At 41.2% G+C, this 21,553-nt stretch overlaps 1 protein-coding gene across 1 annotated transcript; it reads left to right on the forward strand.

Annotated features, from left to right (window-relative positions):
* Positions 1-1,595: 1,595 nt before the first annotated feature.
* Positions 1,596-17,901, forward strand: fbxw8 (F-box and WD repeat domain containing 8). Its single transcript, XM_010776244.1, has 6 exons — positions 1,596-1,631; positions 2,940-3,028; positions 7,861-8,018; positions 8,686-8,882; positions 9,533-9,751; positions 17,770-17,901. The coding sequence occupies exons 1-6, from the start codon at positions 1,596-1,598 to the stop codon at positions 17,899-17,901; spliced, it is 831 nt and encodes a 276-aa protein (XP_010774546.1).
* The last annotated feature ends 3,652 nt before the right edge of the window (positions 17,902-21,553 follow it).

Here is a 21,553-nt window from a genome sequence, read left to right on the forward strand (position 1 = left end):
AAGTTGTGTTGTGACATAATGGTAGCGGGGAGGGGGCAACTGGGGAAAAGACGTGGTTGACAGGGGACCTGGCGTCCAATGCTAACTCTTTACAGGACTGGACTCGTCAGACGTACGTCGACGACATTTGTTGATGGGGCGGCGGACATATGGTGTAGGGAGACGAGTCCGGCTCATTGCGAGGTGGGGGGAGCTGTGTGTGCCGCAATGAAGAGCCAGGACACAAGACCAGGAGCGAGAATAAATGTGTCGCGACGGAAAGAAGAGGTCGAGAGAGAGAGTGCGAGCATTGGAGAGGACAGTGGTCCTCGGGTTTGTCATGTTGGGTTGGTACGTTGTGGGGCCTAAATTCATTGATGAGTAGGACGACTGGGAGATACGACTTAAGGACAAGCAAGGGAAGGGAACGATCAGAGGTTTAACTAACGCCGTGTGAGTATGAAGGGTGTGAATGTCTGTTATGAGTGTGACATGAAAGGTTGGACGGTTAGTTTACAAATGGACGATGGCCTATGGATTGGCCGGTTAGGAGTGTTACAATGGGGTGAAGACAGAGTTCACGTGGAAGTGGTCACAAACATGTGGCGTGCGCGTATGGAGGTCGATAGGGCGTGTTGGGATGCTTGTGCGGGAGACAGGAATTCTGGGAGGGTGTTTAGCATGGTCGACTTAGGGTGTGAAGCCGTCCTTTTTGTGGGGTGTTGGTTCAATGTTCCCTTGACCCTTTCTTGGTTGCAGTCCGGATGCGCCGTTGGCGCCTCCGCCTAGGCGGAAGAGGCGTCCTGCCTCTCTGCACGTTACTGGGACGGGGCCACACCATGGTTACGTCTCTATGAGTGGGGTAATGGCATGGCCCTCCATGGCGTGGGGTGGTGTTGGTACGAGTAAGGTGACGTAGCACAGAATGGGCGGCCGGTCCTGTGTGGGGTGGTGTGGAGTCTCCGACATGATTGCTTAATCAAGTTGTATTAGGACCATACAAACTCAGATAGGCAACTGAATTAGGGTGTGGGTGTGGGCGGAGAGGCGATGGTGGAGGCGAGGATGAGCTGCGACCAAGTGGAGGTGTAGCAAGGGGGTGCGAGTTAGGTGGGAAGACCGGATAGATGGGCAATAGGCGCGCGGGCGCGCGAAGCGCGCCGCCCGAGGTCCGTGGGTAGAACTTGCTAGGTTTGTACCTCTTCATCGACTGTCCTCGCAGTATGAAGGACTTCCTTTTTCAGTGATATTATTTGTAATCGGGGTGTGTATGGGGACTCTTGGAAGGTGGAAAGTGTGTAGGTAGGTGGGGCGGGAGAGGGTGGAAGATAGGGCGGCCGAGGGGGGTTGCGGGGTATCGAGCGTGACGTTCCACTGTAGTGTGCGGGGTGCGAGCCAGTTGGTCTTTTTGCGACAAAGCTTTACGGCAGTCGTAATGTCCAAATAGGCGGGAGTGGTAGTGGTAGTCTGTGTGCGTTAGACTGAAATTAATAGTAAACGGGGAGGCTCAGGCAGGGGGAAGCGAGGTTGGAATGTACACGAGGACGAATTTTGAGTTTGAGAAGGCGTAGGTCGATAGGCACGGTGCGACACGGCGTGGACAGAGCGTGTCGCTGATGGGGGCGGCGGAGCGACTGGAGCGTATGGGCGCGGTTATATACGGAGTGTAGTATACGTAGGCAGCTATACTAGGTACTGGACGTAGGGTGGAGCCGGGCTGGTAGCTGCAGACGGAGGTGCACGGGGCGGCGTGACGAGTACAATGTGAACTAGCGCCAAGAATGACGAAACTACCGTCTAAATAAGGAGTTGGATGGGCGGAAGGAGATTGGACGGATTACAGAGGGTGAGTGTATGTTAGTCTAACGAACTCGGGCCTGCCGGGACTAGTAAGGGGGATAATAAAAGGCAAGTGGGCGAGCCGGCCCAACTGTGAAGTATGGTGGAGGGAGCATCATGGTTTGGGGCTGCTTTGCTGCCTCAGGGCCTGGACAGATTGCCATCATCGACGGAAAAATGAATTCTCAAGTTTATCAAGACATTTTGCTGGAGAACTTAAGGCCATCTGTCCACCAATTGAAGCTCAACAGAAGATGGGTGATGCAACAGGACAACGACCCAAAGCACAGAAGTAAATCAACAACAGAATGGCTTCAACAGAAGAAAATACGCCTTCTGGAGTGGCCCAGTCAGAGTCCTGACCTCAACCCAATTGAGATGCTGTGGCATGACCTCAAGAGAGCGATTCACACCAGACATCCCAAGAATATTGCTGAACTGAAACAGTTTTGTAAAGAGGAATGGTCCAAAATTCCTCCTGACCGTTGTGCAGGTCTGATATGCAACTATAGGAAACGTTTGGTTGAGGTTATTGCTGCCAAAGGAGGGTCAACCAGTTATTCAATCCAAGGGTTCACATACTTTTTCCACCCTGCACTGTGAATGGTTACATGGTGTGTTCAATAAAAACATAAAAACATATAATTGTTTGTGTGGTTTTAGCTTAAGCAGACTGTGTTTGTCTGTTGTTGTGACTTAGATGAAGATCAGAACACATTTTATGACCAATTTATGCAGAAATCCAGGTAGTTCCAAAGGGTTCACATACTTTTTCTTGCAACTGTATAATAATAATAATAATAATAATACATGGGATTTTTATATGGCATTTTTCCTAATGCTCAAAGACACTTTACATCAAATCAGAACAGAAACAGTACAAAGAAAACAGTAGTCCTAATCCAAGTGCGGAGTATATTCAACAGAATATAAAGTGGTTTTTAACATAATGGCAGTGACGGGAATGTTCTATTCTGATTTTAAATTGGAAGGACAAATAATTCAATTTTCATTGTTTCTCTATAGCTTTGTTAGAAATGCAATAAGGGCATTTGCTTGCAATTAATTATTGGCACTACAATTGCAACAGTGTTTTCAGCCTGGTTCTCTTTACTCTCTAGAATCGAGTGGGCTCCATCAGCCAGCTGCAATTCGAGCTGGGCAAGGTGCTGTGTGACGTCAGCTCCTGTGACTCCTTCGTCTTGGCTGGGTGAGATTCATGGAGTTAAGCATGATTCTGTAATCTGATGTGCATAAACATTAACTGCTCTCACACCTTTAATTCATCCTCCGATTTCTCTGTCACATAAATGCCTGTATAAATCTACAGGTTTATGAGTAGAGGTTTGATTGAAAATATGTCACACTTCAACATAATACTTGTATTATGTTGCACAGTTGGAGGAGCCTTTGACCTAAGATTTTCATTGACATATCTACACTGTAGCTATGTACCAATGACAATAAAAGCCTTGACTCTTTAATCTTTAAGTCTCGCTGACTGATGCAATGGTGACTGACAACCAAACCTTTGCATTAGATTAATTGTTTTTGTTTAAAAGCTGTCAGATAACAGGTACACAGGATGTTTGATTGCCTTGGTTTATTTACAGAAACATTTAAAGTCATTTTTCAAGACACAATTTTAACCAATCTTCCAATTTGGCTCGGGTTGTAATGGCACAGTGAGATCATGGATTGCTATGATGCATAACAACTTTTATTGTTGGAAACACTCACAATGCCCTAATGCATTGTACACGTATAGGGCGACTGTGGCTGCGAGGGAGTACGGTTTTTCAACCAGTAGGTTGTTGGTTCGATCCCAGTCCGTGCAGTCAACATGTCAATGTATCCTTGGGCAAGATACTTAACCCTGAGTTACTTCCGAAGGCCAACGGTGTGTGAGTGTGTGTGTGAATGTTAGCTTTCTAGAGCAAGTGACACTGCTCTGTATGAATGAGGTGTGAAAGGGTGAATGATGACATGTAGTATATAAAGCTCTTTGAGGGGTCGTAAAGACTTGATAAAGCGCTATATAAGTACAGTCCATTTACCAGAAACAGACTTTGCACTATTCTGCATGCATGTATTCTTTCTGAGGTAAACAAATCTATAATAGTCTCTTGAGCATAACAATATGTCTGTCATAAAGGGTCTCTCAACCCAAACTTTAACAAAGGGTTGGGATAACTTCATTGTTCTATGTTCAGGAGATTTTTTTCCAGAAGCCCTCCTTATCCTTAGAGGTCTCCTCCTCTGTAAAAGAAAAAACACACAAACACAAGACTGACACAAAAAGGAGATTGGTCGCCTACAGAAGACTACATTAAATGGACCTTTACATTGATTGGAAATTGGAATCAAATATTTCTCTAGGTTTAAATAATGCTGTAAACATTTATTTTTAGACATTTGGAAGCACTCATTGTAAGTTGCTTTGGAGAAAAGCTTCAGTAAATATAGTAAAAATAATAGGTTATTTTAAGTATTATAATCTTAAATGAAAAAGATAGTCCATGTTTTTACCATCAAATCTTCCTTGTCATAACGTAAAATAAAGAATGACAAGTAAGGAAAGAGCAGCATTTTAACATCTTCACATTAACAAATATCAAATTATATAGGAGAAGGATTTATAAACTTTATGTGATGATTCCAAGTGTTATTAACTTAAAGTTGTCCCCTTCACCCTCGGCAAAAATAAATTCCTGATGGAAGTCATTATTGATCATATTTAGTTAGTGCGAATGCTGTTTACAGCATTCCACTATAGATCTTCGAATCAACCAATACTTTGGCTCTCAATAACTTCAGCATACGTTCAGCTACAGAAACCATTCAAATATCGAACTATTCAGCCTTTTCATGAGTCGATTGGAAACTTTCAACTTTTTCAAAATATTTCATATTTTTTTGAAATATTCAGCTTTTTAAACTCTTTTTTTAACATGTAGCTCAATGGGAGGAACCTTCAAATCCTCTTTTACCTAGACCTTACGCCAAATGCTTCTCCTTCCACATACTTTCAGCTAGAGACTTCATTCCAACTTTAAAATGATCATAAGACCTTCAGCTATTCAATTATTATTCAAATTGTTGATATCTTTTACACTTTTTGAGATATTTAACTTAGTTTGGATCTTGGTAAAGAGGTTTTCTTCAGATTTTAACATCAGTGTGTATTGCGCAGCTCGTTAAGTCTTGAGTGCTTTGATCTCAAAACAGAGTGGAGGACAGCTTGAAATTCGCCCAATTTTTTTTTACCGTTTGTAAACTATAGTTTAGAGGTTTATTTTTCCTTCAGATCAAATGGAAAGGCTCTCCTTTCACAGCACATCTCCATGGAAACCTTTGATCTCTGGGCTCACGTAAACAGGTGTTTTGATAACGTCTTCTCCGTGGTAACCTTTGATCTTTGAAACATTCATTCACTACTACTTACATTTCATATCTAACTCCTTCAGCCTACTTTCAGCTACAGAAACCATTCAACTATTGCATTATTCAGCTATTTCAGGACATTGAGGCTATACATTTTGTTGTTTATACCTTTTTTTTAAACCTTTTCTTTTAAATATTAAGCTTCTTCACTATTTTTCCTACTCTTTTAGTTTAACATTTCACTTTCAAGTTTTGATTCAAATCATTTCACTTTTCTGCATTTCTCCGCTAAGTTCAGCAACACACTTACTTGGTTTTTGTAGCTAAAAGCAGCTACCATTCAGCTAATAACATAATCAGCTTTTTCTGCATTTTCAGCTAAATTCAGCCACTAATGTTCACAGTTTACAGCATTCACACGCATTTTCTGGAGGAAATGCATTTTCTAGTTCAATTTATGATTAATTTTAAGGCTCATTTCGTACATTTCTGTATTGTTTATGATCATTCAAATAGCAGTAGTTTGTTAAGTAAGAGTGTACAAACTCTTGGTCTGAGAGAGTGATAGATTGTGAGGGCCCCCAGGAGCATGATGGCCTGCTCCCAGGAGCATGAGGGTCTGCCCAGAGGAGCTGTGCCGGGTCTCCATGGAGTCATGTGATTAGATTCCCCTCGGTCCTGCTGTGTCTCATCAGAGTACACAGTGGTTTCACAACTTTAGCTCACTGTGTACCAAAACATTCTTGACACGAATTAAAGCACTTGAACCTACTCATAAATCTGTCCTTTTGTACCTTTGCTATTAACAAATCTACAACATTTTCCCATTATCTGTACCCAAAGGGGGATTTATCTGAATGAAAGAACTTCACTTTGTTTATACACATCAACAGCAGTTAAGATAAATCAAGAACGATTAAATTGCAGCTACAGCATCCATTTGTAATAGCGGTGGAACGAGATTTGACAATTAAAAGGCAACAGGAGAGACTGCCTCGTTAACCCAGCAACTCTGAGTCATTCACGGACACAAAGGCCAAATCTGCTGAGGTTCTGCACGTTGCTGTTATATGTGCACAAAGTTTCCTCAACAAACAAAAGTTCTGACAAATTACTTGAGAGATTCATCATCCTGTTGATAGTCGGCGTTGATGCGATGCACCAATTAATTGAACAAGTGTAATCCCCTTGTTTATGTCCTGCCAAACCCTGTGATGAGAGTCACACACACACACACACACACACACACACACACACACACACACACACACACACACACACACACACACACACACACACACACACACACACACACACACACATCTATGCCACTCTAGCTGTCACTGTGTCACACACTCTGGCTGCGAGGCGGATTCTTGCTCAGACATGATGGTATCTGTGGAGGTGGGAACGCTGGCAGTTTGTCGTCTCCTGCAGTGAGAACTCATTGACTTGGGCCAAGGGAAATAAAGTGAAAGACGAGAAGCTTATTGAGTGTGAGGGAGCGGGCTTGTTTTTTCTTGATGAGGGGAGCATAAGGTCTAGGGCAGAGCTTCTGTTTAACATAGGGGGAAACAGGATATCTTTAATTTTATGCTGGAAGTATCTTCATTTATGCAAAGAAAAACAAATACAAAGATACGTACAGTCATGTTAATCGATTTATGAACTTAAGTATTTGGGGACAAAGAGACAGCGACAAAGAGGTCTCATAATATTATAATAATAAATATCCTTGAATAGTTTGGCATCTTCTATTGAACTCTACACTGCGAACTGCACGTTACCTGTGAGCATTTTATAAATCTATCGGTTTCTTATGGTATTTATCATGCAAAAAAGCAGTCATTTGCTTTTTGAAACTTCCCAGATGAAATGTTTTAGTATAGAAAATGTTTGATGGTCTTTTTATACTGTTTTATAACATTTCAACACCAAACAAATCAGGTCTATTAACAAGTAGGTGTACACATACAAGGAATTTGCATTTTAAAGACTATTGTAACACGTTTAAAATAAAGACCATATTTGTACAAATATCCAAAAAGTAATAACTAATATAATAATATAATAAATAATAACATTTGATAAATACTTTATTCAAATTGGAGAACTGTGCAGATTAAAAAAGATGTTGTTATTGTGCAATTAAACAATTAAGGCAGGAAGGGTAAATCAATAAGGAACATATTGACAATTCTCAACTCTGGTCTTATCTGTTAACATAAGTAGTGCCAAGATATCAGAATTAATTTGATATCTTAATTTAAGATATTTCCAAAAACTACATACTTGTAAACATATATAAAATGTTGATTTACAGTGAACTATGCTAAGATAACCTTCACTTCCTGCTTATCATCACCACATTCAGCATTGTTTCGCCCAAACAACACCCTTGTAATACTGGGAAGATCATGTAACAAAGATTTACAAAAAAAACAAAACAACAACAAGTTGGAGTGAGTAAAGGAGGAAGGTGTGAGAGGGGGAATGATTCAGTGTTGAGAGGGTGACGTAAGGTATTCTTGAGAAGACAAACTTTTCAGCGTGTGAGGGAACAATGGGCGACAATTCTGCTTTAAAATCCATCTGCCTTTTTGTACGAAGCTAAATGAAATATGTTAGTGTGACTTGATGTGTTTGTTTGCACCTCAGGTACACATCTGGGGATGTGAGGCTGTGGGACACGCTGCACTGGGACTCCACCGCCTCCTTTCTGAAGATCAACAGCCTGTCAGCCAACTCTGTCCCCAGACCTCAGGTCAGCCACGTCCAGGTCAACAGCTCGGTGGCTGCTGCTGCGTATGAAGATGGTGAGTGTTAATGCTGGGGTACACCGTTAGCACATCCTGGGGATGGTAAGACATCAGCTACAGAAATATATTTAGCATTTCCCCAAATAATTATTTTATTATTCGTTTTTTAAATGTTTGCCTTATGGTGTAACACACAGGTTCCAAAATGTGTCCATCCCAAGGGTCCCCAAATAACATTATATATCTTAAAGCCTTTGCACAATGTTTGCAAGATCAATTAAAAAACTAAAACATTAAAAAACTAAAACAAAGAAATTAATCTTCTGAATATTTGTTTTACTTATTTTAGCGCAATAAGAATTACATTTGTATTGAAAATCTTAATATTACCGGCCACACTTACAGCTTATTACTTGATGAATGATGTTTTGACTGGCAGCCGGAAATTATAAAGAGGGGCATTGCAAATAATATGTACAGAATAGATGTTATTATAAATAATCCAATTACATGTTGTATTATTTCTTTTTTTGTTGCATTTTCCATCATCTTTTCTTCAATAAGTTAGGGCAAAGTTAAGAGGATGCTCACCTTGGAAATCACTGCTGTATTACACTCATCACTTTGTCCCATTGGCTAGCATTACTCTTCATTCTCTATGTGAGGGTAACTCGCTGCAGTTATTAACATAGTAAGGGGTTGTGTCTCCCTATGTTGGGTGTAGGCTGTGTGGACCTGTGGAGCACAGAGACAGGTGGAGAGCCCCTCCTCCACTACCAGAGCCCGGAGAGGCCCCAGGCCCTGGCCCTGGGCCCCGACAGCCCCAGCCTGGGCTCGGCTGCCGGGCCTCACGTCCGGCTGGACAGCGCCGACGACCGCGGCTACTGGAGGATGCTCTGCAGGGCGCAGCTCCCAAAGACTGTAAGCCAGTTTCATTCGTCAAATGTGTGAAATGCTGCGTACTGATGTGTTGTTGTGTTCATTAAATGGCTGTGGCTCACACATTTTCCTCCACTTTTAAATAAATAAATAAAAAGTACTGATGGGAGCATTTAACACCCTCGTCTTGTTCCACATTTTGTAGCATCTCAGTTTCTGGCTCTACTAGTGCTGCAATGAATCAATGTCGATTGATCATCTTATTGATCAGGTTTCATTAGTTTAATAAGTTAATCAAGCAAAAATGCAGAATGTATTCTTTTCTAGGATATGGTTGTTAATGGACTATTGTTGGGTTTTAGACTGATGTTCTCACAAAACAAGAAAATGTCACCTCGACATGTGGAACATCTTGATAGGCTTTCCTTTATGCGTATCTTCATCTCTCCTTTTAAACAAATCCTGTCTTTTTGAATTTTTTTAATCATGCTTTAGTTGCAGATTGTTGTGTTAAATGTGCAATGTGAAGCTCTATGAGAACACTTTTTTGATTTGTATAAAATGTTAGAGAAAAAAACGAGGTACCGTAATAATATAATAATTAAATTCATGCTACTGCACAAAAGCTTAAGTTGGGGAGTGAATCAGTTCTTCTTTCTGCTCTGAGTACACAAGTCTTGTCTGTACTGCAGGTAGAGAGCCTGGTCCTGGTGCCGGGCCGGGGGCAGCAGGGCCCGCTGGCTGCTCTCTCAGCAGGAGACGCTGTGTACCTGTTGGACCCTCGGGAGGAGGAGCCGCGGTCCCTCCACTCAGTCTACGGTCACCCTATTACCTGCCTCGATGCCTCCGACTCCCAGGTTGCACTGGGAGTGAAACGCACTGGCTGGGCCATGCACGACGGAGGAAATAAGGTGGGTTCAGTGTCACAGCTTTTATTAAATCTAAGCACTAGTATTGGTGAAGGTAGTACATCATTGACCCCAATCAGAGTAAACCAATTACAATGACTTGAATAGATAGTGAAACAACTTTTAACTGGATTCTAATGAACAACTACCTAGAGTACATTTGATTTTAAACCTTTAAACCCAAGGACACTTATCATACTGAAAATGTGTCAAATGTCTTAAGTCAAGATGTGTGGTTGCTGAACTGCAACCACCACGCAAAGTTTATTGCTCTTATACCGTGATTGTTGCTCATTACAATCAAAAGCAGCTCGCTAAATATCACTTTTTCACTTGCGTCAGTTTGGATTAACTTCCAATACGAGAGTATTGTGTATAAAAAGTGTTTAGCAATATTTATCGGGATACCTGAAGGCAACATGACCATGTAAGGTCTGTCACTCATGATTCCAAGCCCCACTCAGGTAAGGCCTGCCCCCCGTGCAACACCAGGCCCAAAAGTCTGAAAAACGATAAAATAAGATTTGAAATTGAAAACGATCTGAACTAGAACAAGTGATTTGAAACCGATTCAATTCTCTGAATCAAAAATTATATTCAACTGGAAAAAACGTTTTAAATTCATATTTTAGTTTGAATACATCACTGTACTTTTTCAAAGTTCAGGGTCAAAACTTGAACTTTCAAAAACATTCTATTTTTTTGAATGATCAAACCTTTGGCCCAGATTAAGCTCCATAGAACAGCTGAAGTAGTCCATTGTATCAGCAATTTGTTTATGACATGTTCTAGTGTTTTTTAATGGAATAGATGGAGCTGTATCAAGGCCTCTTCTAACAAACAAAGACAAACAAAGGAGGGAATGTTGACGGAGGAGATGGCAACACCTCAAAACTCTGCAGCTAGATTTTAGATGCATTGTAAAAAATAGTATTAAAAAATGTCCCAGTCCTTACTAATTGAGATGAAAGGTTTCCAAAAGCATTTACCAAGGTGCTTCTAACAGGTGCATGATAAAAAACCTGGAACATTTGCCAAATTAAACAATGAAGTGTGCTCAAATGGAATGATGCCTCTTTTCTTTCAGGAATACAATTCATGGAGAGGAGAGCAGTGAGGACTTTTGTGAGGGTTTTGGCAACCGGGAACAATTGGTTCAACCTTTGGCTAATAACTAAATATTTGTAGTCAGGTCCACACCTTTATCTGATTTAACATTGTAGTTGCATTGCTAACAAACACTTCTTGTGTCGATCTCAGCAGCATCTCTTGAAAGTGTGATCACTATTACACCGTGTCCCCTCAGACCCATTGGCTCCCCTCAGAAATGAAAGCCACGTACCTGCAGGGGATTTGTTTCGCAATCCTAAATAGCGACATGCTCTCATTGGGCTCTGCCTCCTAATTACTACAGCCTTCAAGGGCACTTTGATAAACTTTGGTTCCCTAAGCTGCATGTGTTTGCTTCTAAAAATATGAGGTTACTAAGGACCCTGTGCACCTAATTGACTCTTGAGCCTTTACTTAGGGAGCACAAAGAGCCACGAGACAGACCGTTCTTTTGGGATCAGGAGGCAGCTATGCAGCAGTCATTATGCTTTACAAAGCTTACTTCATCAAGATAATTTTCTGTCAATGTTAATGGATGGAACAAAGAATAAATGAAGGAGTTTCTCATTTAAAAAGCAGATGTTAGCTGCAGTAAGGACCTGCAGAGTGGATGCTTTAAAACCGCCAGTAGCACCCGAGCACGCTGTGTGTGTGCAGCAATCTGTTTGTTATGGCTTCTGGCACAGCTTCACCACTGACATCATCCCCTGTTAGAAAAGGCACAGCCATACTTGGATTCAGTGACAGCTCTAAAGCACCACACAGTGGATCAAGAGAGAGTAGCAGTGAGGGGAAACAACAGCCTCACCTCATCATGACACAAACAAAGACACATTGGGTGATGTACAGGCTACCGTCTTTCAGGGGATGAATATATGAATGATATTTTTTCCTCTATTATGTTACTAGGTAGAAACCAGTAGACATGGTGTGTTTGAGCTTCATTTACATAGTGGTTTGCTTTATTTAATTGAGAGCTGAAATGATGAGTGGATTCATTGATCCGGGAGGCGTGTGGTGCAGTGGGTTGTGCGTTGGTGTTCGGATCAGGGGGTCACAGGTTCAAACGCCACTGCAGTCAGCATGACGTTGTGTCCCTGGGCAAGACACTTCACCCCAAAGTACTCCTGTGGGGATTGCCCACAGTATTGAGTATGTAAGTCGCTTTGGGTTAAAGTGTCTAACAAGTGACATGTAATGTAATTGATAACCTGATAAAAACAAAAAAATTGGCAACTATTTTTGATCATTGATTAATTTAATTTAATGTTATATGAGTATATATCATATGCATATACATATATATGTAAATTAGCTGCATTCCTCAGTTTTATCGTTTTTTAAAAAGTATATTTTTAGGTTTTGGTTGGACACAACAAGACATTTTGGAGACGTCACCTTGGAACATTTTTTATTATTTTTCTACAGAATAATATTTTTTTTGCCAATTATGTGAAAAATAATCTGATGAAAACATTCATTAGTTTGCTCACTAACTACAATTTGATCCCAAGTATGGAAGTATAATCCCATAGTAGTTGTCTGTTTTTGCTAAAGTAATTTGATTCGATCTGAGTTTATAAAAGCAGCTAATCTCAGATTTTCTACTAAATTAAGTCATTATTTTTATCTACAGCATTTATTTTTTTTTCATTTTAGGTTTGAATTCATTTTACGCCCAGAAACACAACCCTTTTCTGTTTCTATAGTGATCTTAGCCCAAACTCCTCTCACACGATTAGCATAACTCTCTTGCTAATTAAAATATTTCACAAATTTAATGAATCTGTCTGTCACTATCGTAACGCTTGTAACTGCAAATTCATACTGTGAAGGAGAGAAAGCATGAATTGGCAACAACCGTTAGTGATCCCAGACCTTTCTGAAGCTGCTTTTGAAAACATATGCTTCATTAAAACTGTCAATATGCTTAATTAAAATCTACCAAAATGGAAGCCAAGAAAGTCATCTCGCACTTTTTCCTGTCTCTCAGAAGACTGATATGTTTTAATTTACAATATTCCGATGAACTCAACTTCATTGCCATATTTTTGTTAACTTCTTTGAGCATCAGTGGTGAATTTGTTGAAGTCTTGTTTCAAAATCTGACATCTTATCTCTCTGTCGATATAAAAGATTCTTCATTATACTTTGGCATGTTTTTGGCTTTGTCTCCGAGCCTTCACCATCTTTATTGGTGTAGTGGGTTTGGCTGTGTGTGTGTCTGGTTGGAGCCAGTCTCCAGGTCCTCATTACTGCTCACAACCTTCCTGCCAGTGGAGCGGTGGCTCCCAGGCAGACACCCAGCTTGTGCCTGGGCTTTCAACACAAGCTGGCAAACTATCCATCCACTGCAGTGGATCGACCACAGAGCACGAGTGCTGTCAGAAAATCTGTCATCCTTTCATTACATCAGTTCAGACGGCTGGTAAATGAATGGGATGGTAAAAGTATTGTGAGAGATCAGCATCCATCAGGATCCTTTAGTCAGTAAAACCCAGACCGGCTGATTCCTGGGTTAAAACATAGCTTTAATAGTAAATTGTATTAATAAAATTCACATGGAAGTGAATACTATGTGATTATATAGACTGTTGCAAACATGGTCTGTACTGTATATAAGAAGTAGATATGGTCAATTTACTATCCAAACGGTTTGAGGACTAAGGTTTTAAATCCTCTGGCATTTTGATTCATTGTTGCCGAAAAAAAGTCAAAAACAAAACTTTCATGAAATGATAACACGGACAACAACCGAACCGGACAAAGCCATGGTAGAGACCTGTCAATCCCAAGGTAGCCCTTAACTATACTTTGCTTCATTGCTTATTTGACTCTAAATGTGAACATAATGAACATTATGTCATATAGAATAACTCATAATGTTTACTGAGGTAATAAATCAAGTGATAAGTAGGGTCATTTTTTCATAAACTTCTATACAATTAGACTAACCACTATGCTAGGCTGGGAAATGCCACTTCACTGAATCTGCCTTGCACACCTACATGCAAACACACAGCTTACACACTCCTACGCAATATAAATGCACCCTCACTAGAATGCAGCACTCTCTGACTTATTATAGCTCCTTCAGAACAGTTATCTTGGATAATGACACTAGAATGACTACATTACTTTTTTCATTTATCCATCTAGCCTTTTTGTTGATAGCTTGGACAACAGCAAATAGCTTCTACCCATACAAACTACCAATGAACCAAGCAGCACAACTAAATCAAGATTTGCGTTTACTCTGCTTGTTCCTTCCCCAAAATCACTCTACTTGTTCTGGGGATGGATCAAAGTCAACTGTAAGCAATTTGCTCTACAGCTGTGAAAATACACACAACAATACAACTGCTGTATACTTTGAGCACGTTTGAGACACTAATCTGTTGGGATGACTTGGAAAAACACCCATCCCACATGACATCAAACTCATTCCCTGCATCTGGTCCAATGTGCTAATCTCTGTTTGTCCACATGGTGTCTAAACCAAATGTAGCTCTGAAGCCATATTTGTTTCAGATGTGCGTATTTGTATGATAAGGATGGGGAATCATGGGCCATGTGAAGTCAACAGTCTGCAGATTTCATTCAAGCGGTTATTTGACTCATAAGTTTCTCTTTATACTTCATGAGTCATTAGTGAAGTCTCCTGCTGGTGCATCTTTGTCTGGAGTGAAAACATTAAAGCAATTGGCCTTCCATTGCCCATGGTTTCCATTAGGGTTAGGGGAAATAACCCAAACAGCATGGCATCACACTGTTTTTTCGGTGCAACATTAGTATCAATACACGCACAACGACCAACCGTTTATTATTCAATAATATCAAGTATTTATATCTCAAATAAAACTTCTTGGTGTTGATTTTCTTCATCATTAGGTTGGATGGCCAGGAGTTGATCAGAACTCAAAGTGAGATATCCGAGTAAGAAATCTTAAATGCGCTAAGAATGTCATCTTATTGGATAAAACAGATGTGGACAAACTGGATCATTTTCATTGAAGAAAGGTAATACATAGCAATATATGTTATTGCAATAATACTAAGTAGTATGATGTAATCGTATTACGGGGCCATGAATATTCATGGGGTGTAAGGGTACATTTAAAATTGAACCCAAAACCAAACCAAATTCTGCTTCAAATGTGTTCAACAATGCCGGCAACAGAGCCATACAAGCTTTTCTCAAAACCGCAACAATGATTGCCTCATCTTTAATCTTTTTTAAAGCAAAGAGAGTAATCACATTAACGTTCCAGTACAAGCCACCATTAGAGTTCCTTTGTCTGCAAGCCTCACCGGGTTTCCAGAAAGTGCATTAACCCAACAACTCCTCTCCAGTCTGTCACCTTTATTCTTCTGCCGCAGTCTCACCACAGCCCCCCCATAATCACACAGCGGCTCCTTTGCCTCCCTCAGTGCCATTCTTCATTTTAGTGGGCGAGGTGGGCAGATATTTGATACAAATATCTTCCCTAAATTGTAATAATTTGTTATGAACAGCAGGCTGAATCTCATTTCTGCCCCCCCCCCACCTCCTTCCGCTGTCCAAATCCTATCAAGCTTTCATTTCAAAGTCTGGTGTGATTTGGGCTTTGCCCCGGGGTGGTGTACAATTAAAGCTCTGCTTGGCCCAAATAAGGGACGCACAGAAACTGCTGGCACCTCCTCAAGGCGTACATCATCCGGTCTTCCTTCAAACTTCTCTATCTTTGTCGCTGTCTCTCCATCTCACTCTGTATTTGTGTCTACCTTCTGGCTCTTTTTCTCCCCCTCCCCCCTTCCAATTGAATGTCTTAATCGTTTTAATTATTCAAAGTTTTGCCTGGCGGTTATCCTGTTTGTTCTGTCTCATTTGGATGAGAAAACACCAGCCGCTAATTGACCAATTAGGCCGGCTCCAGATGACATCATTGTAGTTTGTAGAGAGAAAGTTTGTTGCAGCCACAGAGCCTCAGGCGGTGGTGTGCTTGTTGGTCAGTAATTGAAGAATGCCCTTAGGTTTAGTTTGATGTTGTAATCACCAGATTTAACAATTAACTACTGGTTTGTTTTAATTAACTGGCAAAGCATCACTTCAGTAAGCTGGTTTGTCCTCTGAACGGTATATGATAATGTCCATTCTCAGTGTGTAGAGTTCCATTGTGCAGTGTTTTGAATTGGCAGGTAGGAAAGAAAACCTGATAACATTTTTAAGTTCACTCACAGTAGACCAAACTTTGTCCATTGCTTTAATTTAAACAAAGGTAATACTCTGCACCACTGCCATGCTTTGAAATATTTTTTGACTTGTGTGCAGCATTGTATTATACAGACTTATTTGTTTTTTTAAATGACTTATAGAATAACACACCACTTTTTTTTTTTTTTTTTTTGATAAACACACTTCTTCAGATCTCAGATCCTGAGTCAAACATGTAAGGATTATTTCCGTTTTTCAGTTGTTTTGTAAATGCCATAAGATTGTATTGTAATATCTGGCCTCACTCCTCATTGTTGTGTAGTTAATGTTATTATGTTCATGTTGCACCATTATTTTATGATATTCCTTTATTATTGTGTTTTTATGATATTCCTATTCCTGTTACAGCATTGTTTATATCAAAACAACATGAACCCCTCCCACGGCCTACCCCACGCTCAAATACCCTTACATTCCTTTCTTATAGTCTTATCTCCTGTTCCAGTTTCTTATCAATTCATCTCATATTTTTAAAGTTCCAAGATCAGTCCCGGTTCCACAACAAAATGACTCCGGGTGCATCTGAGATTAGAGAGGGTGCAGTGGTAAAGTGCTATTTTTATAAGTGGGGAGTGGACCTAACACCCTCTAGGGGGGTCCTCATCTCCTCTAGTGGGGTCCGGGGGCATGCTCCCCCGGGAAGATTTTTTTTTTTAAATATTGAAGTTAAAAGCATCAATCTGGTGCACTCTGAGAGCAACATTAAGAGATCTATGGATCTATGTGCTCTTTGCTTGATTCATGCCTTCCCAGTCCCTTATCACGTACAAGAGCATGGCGCCAGTTGTGGTGAAGGCATCTGACTTACTTGAACCGAAATGTCTACATACATTGCAGAAGATGGCACCTTTTTTACATGAATATTCCAGCCAATCTCTGTTTTGAAACCATGAGCTGTAAAATGAGCGCCTTACCCCACTGTACAGGCGAGTTGGGTACTTTTTTAAATATACCTGGGCAGGCTCTGTTTTGCCGAGGTCCTCTGGCACTTGCGAGCCGCCGATGGGTGGCGGTGTTTGGGGCAACGAAGACGGCTTCCTCCATGGGCAGAGCAGCCTCCATGGGCGAGGCAGGCAAAGCCGGCGAGTCGGGCGGGAGGACGTTAGTGTCCACGATAGTGACCACGGGTAACGTAATATCCCCATGATCTGAACTGTTATTACCTGCAGTAGATGCAGTGTTACTGCTGGCGATAAGGGCTGGTTGTTTAACCATTTTCTGATGTACATCATTGACTGCTGTGTAAGCACCTTGCAGATGATGAACGCGCAGCGGCACAGGTCACACGTACCTTCTTCTTCTTCTTTTTCTTCTTCTTCTTCTTCTTCTTCTTCTTCTTCTTCTTCTTCTTCTTCTTCTTCTTACTACAATTATTATTATTATTATTATTATTATTGTTATTATATATGTAATATTTTTCACTTTTCATTTATTTTAATTTTTCAAATGAGGGTGCAAACGACTCAACTGAGGCACCCTTATGCACCCCCGTAGAACCGGGCCTGTCCAAGATGTAAACACCCTCCAAAGCTTCCAGTCGACTCTGTAAACACATAGGCAGGATGTCATTCTCACGTAAACATTTGTTGTTAGTGCATCAGTAGGTTAAATGGGCTTTATACATTTGAAAGGGTTGATGTGTTTCCCTGCTTCTCAGATCCACGTCTACAGCCTAGAGACGGGTAAACCTGTGTCTTCTGTGGGCGACTCGCTGGGAGACTTCACGTGCATCAACCTGAGAGACAGCCCTCCTCACCTGCTGGTGTGTGGAAACAAAGACAGGAGGTAGGATACTTTTACATAAATGGTGAAATAGGAAAAGATATCCCAATACTGACACCCTGCGATTAATTCAAACATGAAAAGGTGTTGAAACTGAGCCAGGGACTTAAGCAGAAAGACATGTCTGTTCATTAGTTTTCCCACAGTGGCACCTGGTGAAGGAGACAGGGAAGAGGAGGATTCAGTGGAGAACAGGTGTTAATAAAGAGTGTGAGAAGGCTCTTTTCAATTAGTGCATTAGTCCCACTTCACAGACTCTTTGTTGCCTTGAAAAACAAGTAAAAAAAAAACAAGAACGAGGCATTGACATATGTATGTAAATGTGAGATGTTTTTTTCTTTATGTTGAATACAATGTCTGTCTCCTTCATTATCTATTATACTATACACGGAAAATATCTGTCTGTCTTGATGCCATCCAGCAACAACACACACATCCATGCACACACTTGCCACATCGCTAACCTGGCTCTCCAGATGAGGAAAGACTCATAAAAGAGGCATTCTCATCTATTCTGCACTTGTTAGCGGGTGGCGCGGTGCATGAGCTGGCAGGAAAAGAAACATCCCTGGCACGTCTTGGCCCAAAGTTGCCCCTGCTGCTTCTATTCAGCACCAAATCCATCTGGCTGTTAAGTAGTTGGCTGAAAGTGAAAGACAGACCACATCATATTGTTTAGATTTCTGTCTAGCCCATTTTTCTTCCTAGGTATGACACCTAGCAACTGAACTGAACCACGCTAAGTAAAAACATTTCTATATGAACGTGCCAAATGGAAATATTCAGCTTTGTTTTGATTTAAACATTTGTTTATCTTCATGCCAGAGCATTGTTTGAGTCTTTATCCGATTCCTTTTTTGCATCACTTTCGGTCTTTGCCTTTTGATAGATGTGTAGTTTCGTTCTTGGCTCTTTCCCCTTGGCCCCAGCCGATACAGCCCGCAGTTGAAGACAAATGAGGGGGACAGTGGGCGATCTTGGACCTCTGACAGGGTGGCTTAAGGCCAAAGCCTAATGCATCCCTTCTTTTTGTCCAAATTAGTTTTGTCCCTCTCTTCTTTGCGAGATCCTGGGAGCGAATGAGGAGTCCTGATAAGTCCGTTTAGAAAAAGGCTGCATCTGTGCAAAGGGAAAGATGAAGGCTAAGAGCAAAATTGGATAGTAAGAGGGAAAGGGCGGAAATGGTGAAGGCTTACCTGTGGCTATTGAACACTTATCATTATACTGGGCTTCTTGAGTCCAGTTTTAGGACCACTTGAAGTCTTGGATGTAACTTGGCTTTTTCCTGCCAATCTAGCATAGATTATTGCCAATTTAAAAACTGATTTTTTGTTACAATACATTAGTCAGATGGCTCCAGGGATAGCAATGTTGATCTGTTGGTCAAAACAATTGGATGTTAACATTTTTGGTGGATCGGTGTTACTGACTGGTGATCATCTCAGACGTGACGCATTTCAACTTTTACATCCACTTGGCACAAAATACTGATCCTTTCAGTTCCTGATGACTTTGATGGTCCTCTGACTCTTCCTCTATCATCACCATAAAGCAACAACTCTAGAGTGGATCACCATTACGTTTTGTACAGAGATTTGCTTCTCTTAGAATGAATTGTCCTGTTCATCTAGCTAATGACATTCCCATCAGCCTCAGCTTCCCTTAGAAACTGTTAGCGAACATTAGCATACTATAATGCTACACAAGAGGGTGGACATGGTTAACATTATTGCAGCTGAGAAACAAGACGGTAAAACTGTCATTGAGAGGATGGTGTACAGGCCAACAAACTGAAAGCAAATCATAAAAGTAGTTTTGTTGTTGTATAATATGCTTTTCAAATGTCTCACTAGCAGTATTTTTGATGGTAAAGGCTGTCCTCACCTTAGTCAGCCCATGACAAAGTCTTGAAGAACCAAGTGAGAACAATGTCAATCAATCAAAACTTGATTACAGACTCAGGGTCCAGAGAAAAGACAATACATTACATATAATAAATTACATACACAGCATAAAAAAAAACATATATTCAATACATTTTGCCTCCTCATTTTTGATGCGATCATCTTCTGTTCTTGAAATAGAGAAGAATACGTGCGTTTTTTGTATCAAGCCTCCCGATCTTTAAAGTAAAGTAATTGGGAACAGGAGTATCTTAAAGAGCATCTTGCAGGTTTTTTTTTTTTCTACATTTATGCTTAAACTTGCTTGAAAATTACAATTAAAAAGTGAATGTAGGATTTGATATGTTTTACGAGACATAAGGGCAGGAATTCAGAGGGAAAGGAGCAATTTTGAGCTCTGCTCTTAAAAACAGCTTTTTTTTTAAAGGTCATACGTCAAACGCGTCATATTACATCACAAAGGGTAAACATCTCCGCTCTCTGACCGCGGGTATAGTTAGTAGTTGCGTTGAGTTGAGCGGTTGTGTTTTAGTGAGCTGGTATTTTTCGGTAGTTTTACATTGTATTTCACCATTTGTAATCATGGTGCAGTATTGTGTTTGTGTAGGTTGCACAAATACCAGCCTGTCAGGACATCGAGTCCATAGTTTCCCTCACGGGGAAAGGACCGGAGCTAGCGTTCGTTCCTGGGTGCGTTGTGCATCCACCTCCCTGCAGCACATACTCTCCACAGCTTTATCAGGAAACCGTATTACATCTCTCTCCCCCCCCCCTTCGCTGCTCTCTCTCTCTCCCCTCCGGTACACGGCACCGTAAGACTAGTGTGGAGTTGCATTAGGTAACGCTGTGGTGGCTGTACTGCTCCAGCCGTCTCCTTTGTGTTTGTTTGTTTCCCCCTGTCTGTGTTGTTTGTGTGTGCGTGGTGGCTGTCACTCCTGGCTCCCGGCTCAACCTCCACTCACCTGCTGCAATCAGCTGTGCACCCTCCCCGACTACACACCTGCTTTCCATCAAGCCATTTACAACGCATATCAACGGAGGCTCCACAACCTTTCTCCGCCAGATCGTCAAGTATCAGCCGTATCTCGCGTCTCTCCTCCGGTACACAGCACCGTAGTGTGGAGTTGCATTAGGTAACGCGAGATACGGCTGATACTTGCGCATTAGTTTCTGTTATGGATCAGTATCAACAGTCCTGCCAGTAACGTTACTATATTATCAATGCTACTTTAGTTATAGCCTGATATATGATAGCTAACTTTACAATGTTGTGATGTGACGTTAGCTAACATTCTGTAGCTAACGCCGGTCACTCACCAAGATAGCTGCCCAGTTCTCCACTGGTTCTCCTCACACCACAGCTCAATTTCTCTCCAATGGCCGTTATGTCTTCTAATCCTTGGCTGCTCCTGCGGGCGAGACCGTTTTGGGAAAGTCAAAATGACGGAAAATGACAACCACAACAAGTACGTTCGCTACATAGGTTCAAATCCTAGGAATCCTTAGGCCGACCGGGCCCTGTTGCCATCTTGGAAAGAAAATTTCTATCGTACCGTATAAAATAACGAGGTGGGAAGAATGAAGAGAAAAATTGGAGAGGGAGTCGGTGTTTATGTTAAGGTTCTTCAATACCTTCAGACGGAATCAGAACGGGAGAATGACTTTCCCTCGCGCCTCCGGGTTGATAAAATGTATTGATATCCGGGTTTAGAGATTTAACAGTCAAGACGCCGCAGGATTTCACGACCTGTGCGT

The sequence above is a fragment of the Notothenia coriiceps genome, unplaced genomic scaffold (assembly GCF_000735185.1).
Source record: "Notothenia coriiceps isolate Sejong01 unplaced genomic scaffold, NC01 NC01_scaffold00016822, whole genome shotgun sequence".
Taxonomy (NCBI): Eukaryota; Metazoa; Chordata; class Actinopteri; order Perciformes; family Nototheniidae; genus Notothenia; species Notothenia coriiceps.

Bases quoted from the DNA above. Each gene is read 5' to 3' on its own strand.
- fbxw8 (XM_010776244.1), top strand. From the start codon at position 1,596: ATGGGGGCGGCGGAGCGACTGGAGCGTATGGGCGCG. The intron at 1,632-2,939 runs GTTATATACGGA...TTTACTCTCTAG, and splicing joins GACTGGAGCGTATGGGCGCG to AATCGAGTGGGCTCCATCAG. The intron at 3,029-7,860 runs GTGAGATTCATG...TTTGCACCTCAG, and splicing joins GACTCCTTCGTCTTGGCTGG to GTACACATCTGGGGATGTGA.